This window comes from Entamoeba histolytica, genomic scaffold (genome assembly GCF_000208925.1).
Source record: "Entamoeba histolytica HM-1:IMSS scf_1104750516737 genomic scaffold, whole genome shotgun sequence".
Classification (NCBI taxonomy): domain Eukaryota; phylum Evosea; order Mastigamoebida; family Endamoebidae; genus Entamoeba; species Entamoeba histolytica.
The window spans coordinates 23,142-24,741 of record NW_001914968.1 but is presented as its reverse complement, the minus strand read 5'-3'; the positions used below and the strand labels follow the sequence as shown (position 1 = coordinate 24,741).

General features: G+C 24.4%; 1 protein-coding gene across 1 annotated transcript in view; it reads right to left on the bottom strand.

Annotated features, from left to right (window-relative positions):
• Nucleotides 1-785: 785 nt before the first annotated feature.
• Nucleotides 786-1,600, bottom strand: part of EHI_030180 (alcohol dehydrogenase 3, putative) — a gene marked incomplete at both ends in the record, with an annotated part of 1,164 nt that continues 349 nt past the window's right edge. The window contains one exon of the mRNA XM_001913759.1: nucleotides 786-836. Within this exon, the coding sequence (XP_001913794.1) occupies nucleotides 786-836 (51 nt within the window). The remainder of the gene's footprint in view (nucleotides 837-1,600) is intronic.

The following is a 1,600-nucleotide window of genomic DNA, read 5'->3' as shown; positions in this document are numbered from 1 at the left end:
TGTTATTATTTTATTGTATTAATTTCTGAATTTTGTTGTATCATTTCATTCTTCCTTATTTTCATTCATTACTTCTTCCTTATTATATTTTTATATCTTATTCTTGCATCATATTTATTCCCATAACAGTGTTTGTTTAATATTCCTCTTGAGTTATTACAATGACAATTACACCATTTCACTTCTTTTCGCTATAAATCAGTTTAATTAAGAATATATCATATGAAATAAATAATATAATAACAATTTATGAAAAAATAGTTATGACTCTCACTATTGTTTATTCATTTAAGTTTATTTCTTCTTGTAACATTATTTTATATTATTTTCATGATATTTCTTTAGAAAAGGAGTATTGATAAATTTAAATTGAATTTTACAAAATAGACAAGATAAAAAATAAAAGTAAATTTTTTATAGAAATTACTTTTTCATTGATTTTTTAACTATCATAGATTTTATGGAGATTTTATTATAAAAATAGTTATGTATAAATATAAATTCACGATTATTTGGTCAACTATGTCTCTAACTTTGAATGTGTTGACTTTATTATGCTTTACAATTAAAAAGTTTATATATTATAGTGTATCAAATAAAACAATGATTATTTTTGATAAAAAATCAAATTAAATTCATGTTTTTCAATTTTGTAGTTGATTCTTTTTTTGGTTTTAATATTTATTTTATCTTCTTTATTTTTCTCACTGCTTTTCTTTTATAAGAGTTATACTTTCATTAAACATAAATTTTATTCAAATATCTTATAATAATATTCACTTATTCTATATGATAAAGGTGATGATGACATTAAACAATAAATGTTGTGAATTTATCTTTTATTTTATTATAATTTGGTTAAGTTCTAACGACATTAAACAATAAATTAGATCTATAACATCTTTTGAAAATGAGCATTTATGAGGAATATTAATGGTTCTATAATAATTTAGAATTAAGAGACACAATAATGTCATAAAAATAACACATAAACAATGTTCAACAACATGCTCTAGAATATTCACCAGAAGTTTTAGAATATCCTAATCCATTACCAGAAGAATTTAAAGCTATTAAACATGAGCAAGAATTACCAAAAGAATTAAGAGAAAGAATCATTGGATTAGTTCTTGGACAAGCAGTTGGAGATGCAGTTGGATTATCTACAGAATTTGTTAGTAAAGAAAATGCATGGTATTTTTATAAAGGAGAACATATAACATATAATCATTACATCATTGACCAACATCGATCAAAATGGATGAATGAAGAGTATAGATGTGCAGATTGGACAGATGATACAGATCAATGCATTTTAATATTGGATAGTCTTGTTCATAACAATGGAGAAGTTGATGTGATAGATTTTGCAAAAAGATGTTATTATTGGATTCACTTTGGATTTACAGAATTAGGAGATTTAGGAGGACTTGGAATCGGAATGAATTTTGGAAAGACTGTAAGAAGAAAAGGATGGATTAATGACCCAATTGGACTATGTGAGAAAATCTGGAGAGATGGAGGATGCAAAGCAGCACCAAATGGAAGTGTAATGAGAACATCAGTTTTAGCTGTTCCATATTTCTGGGATGAAGAAAGA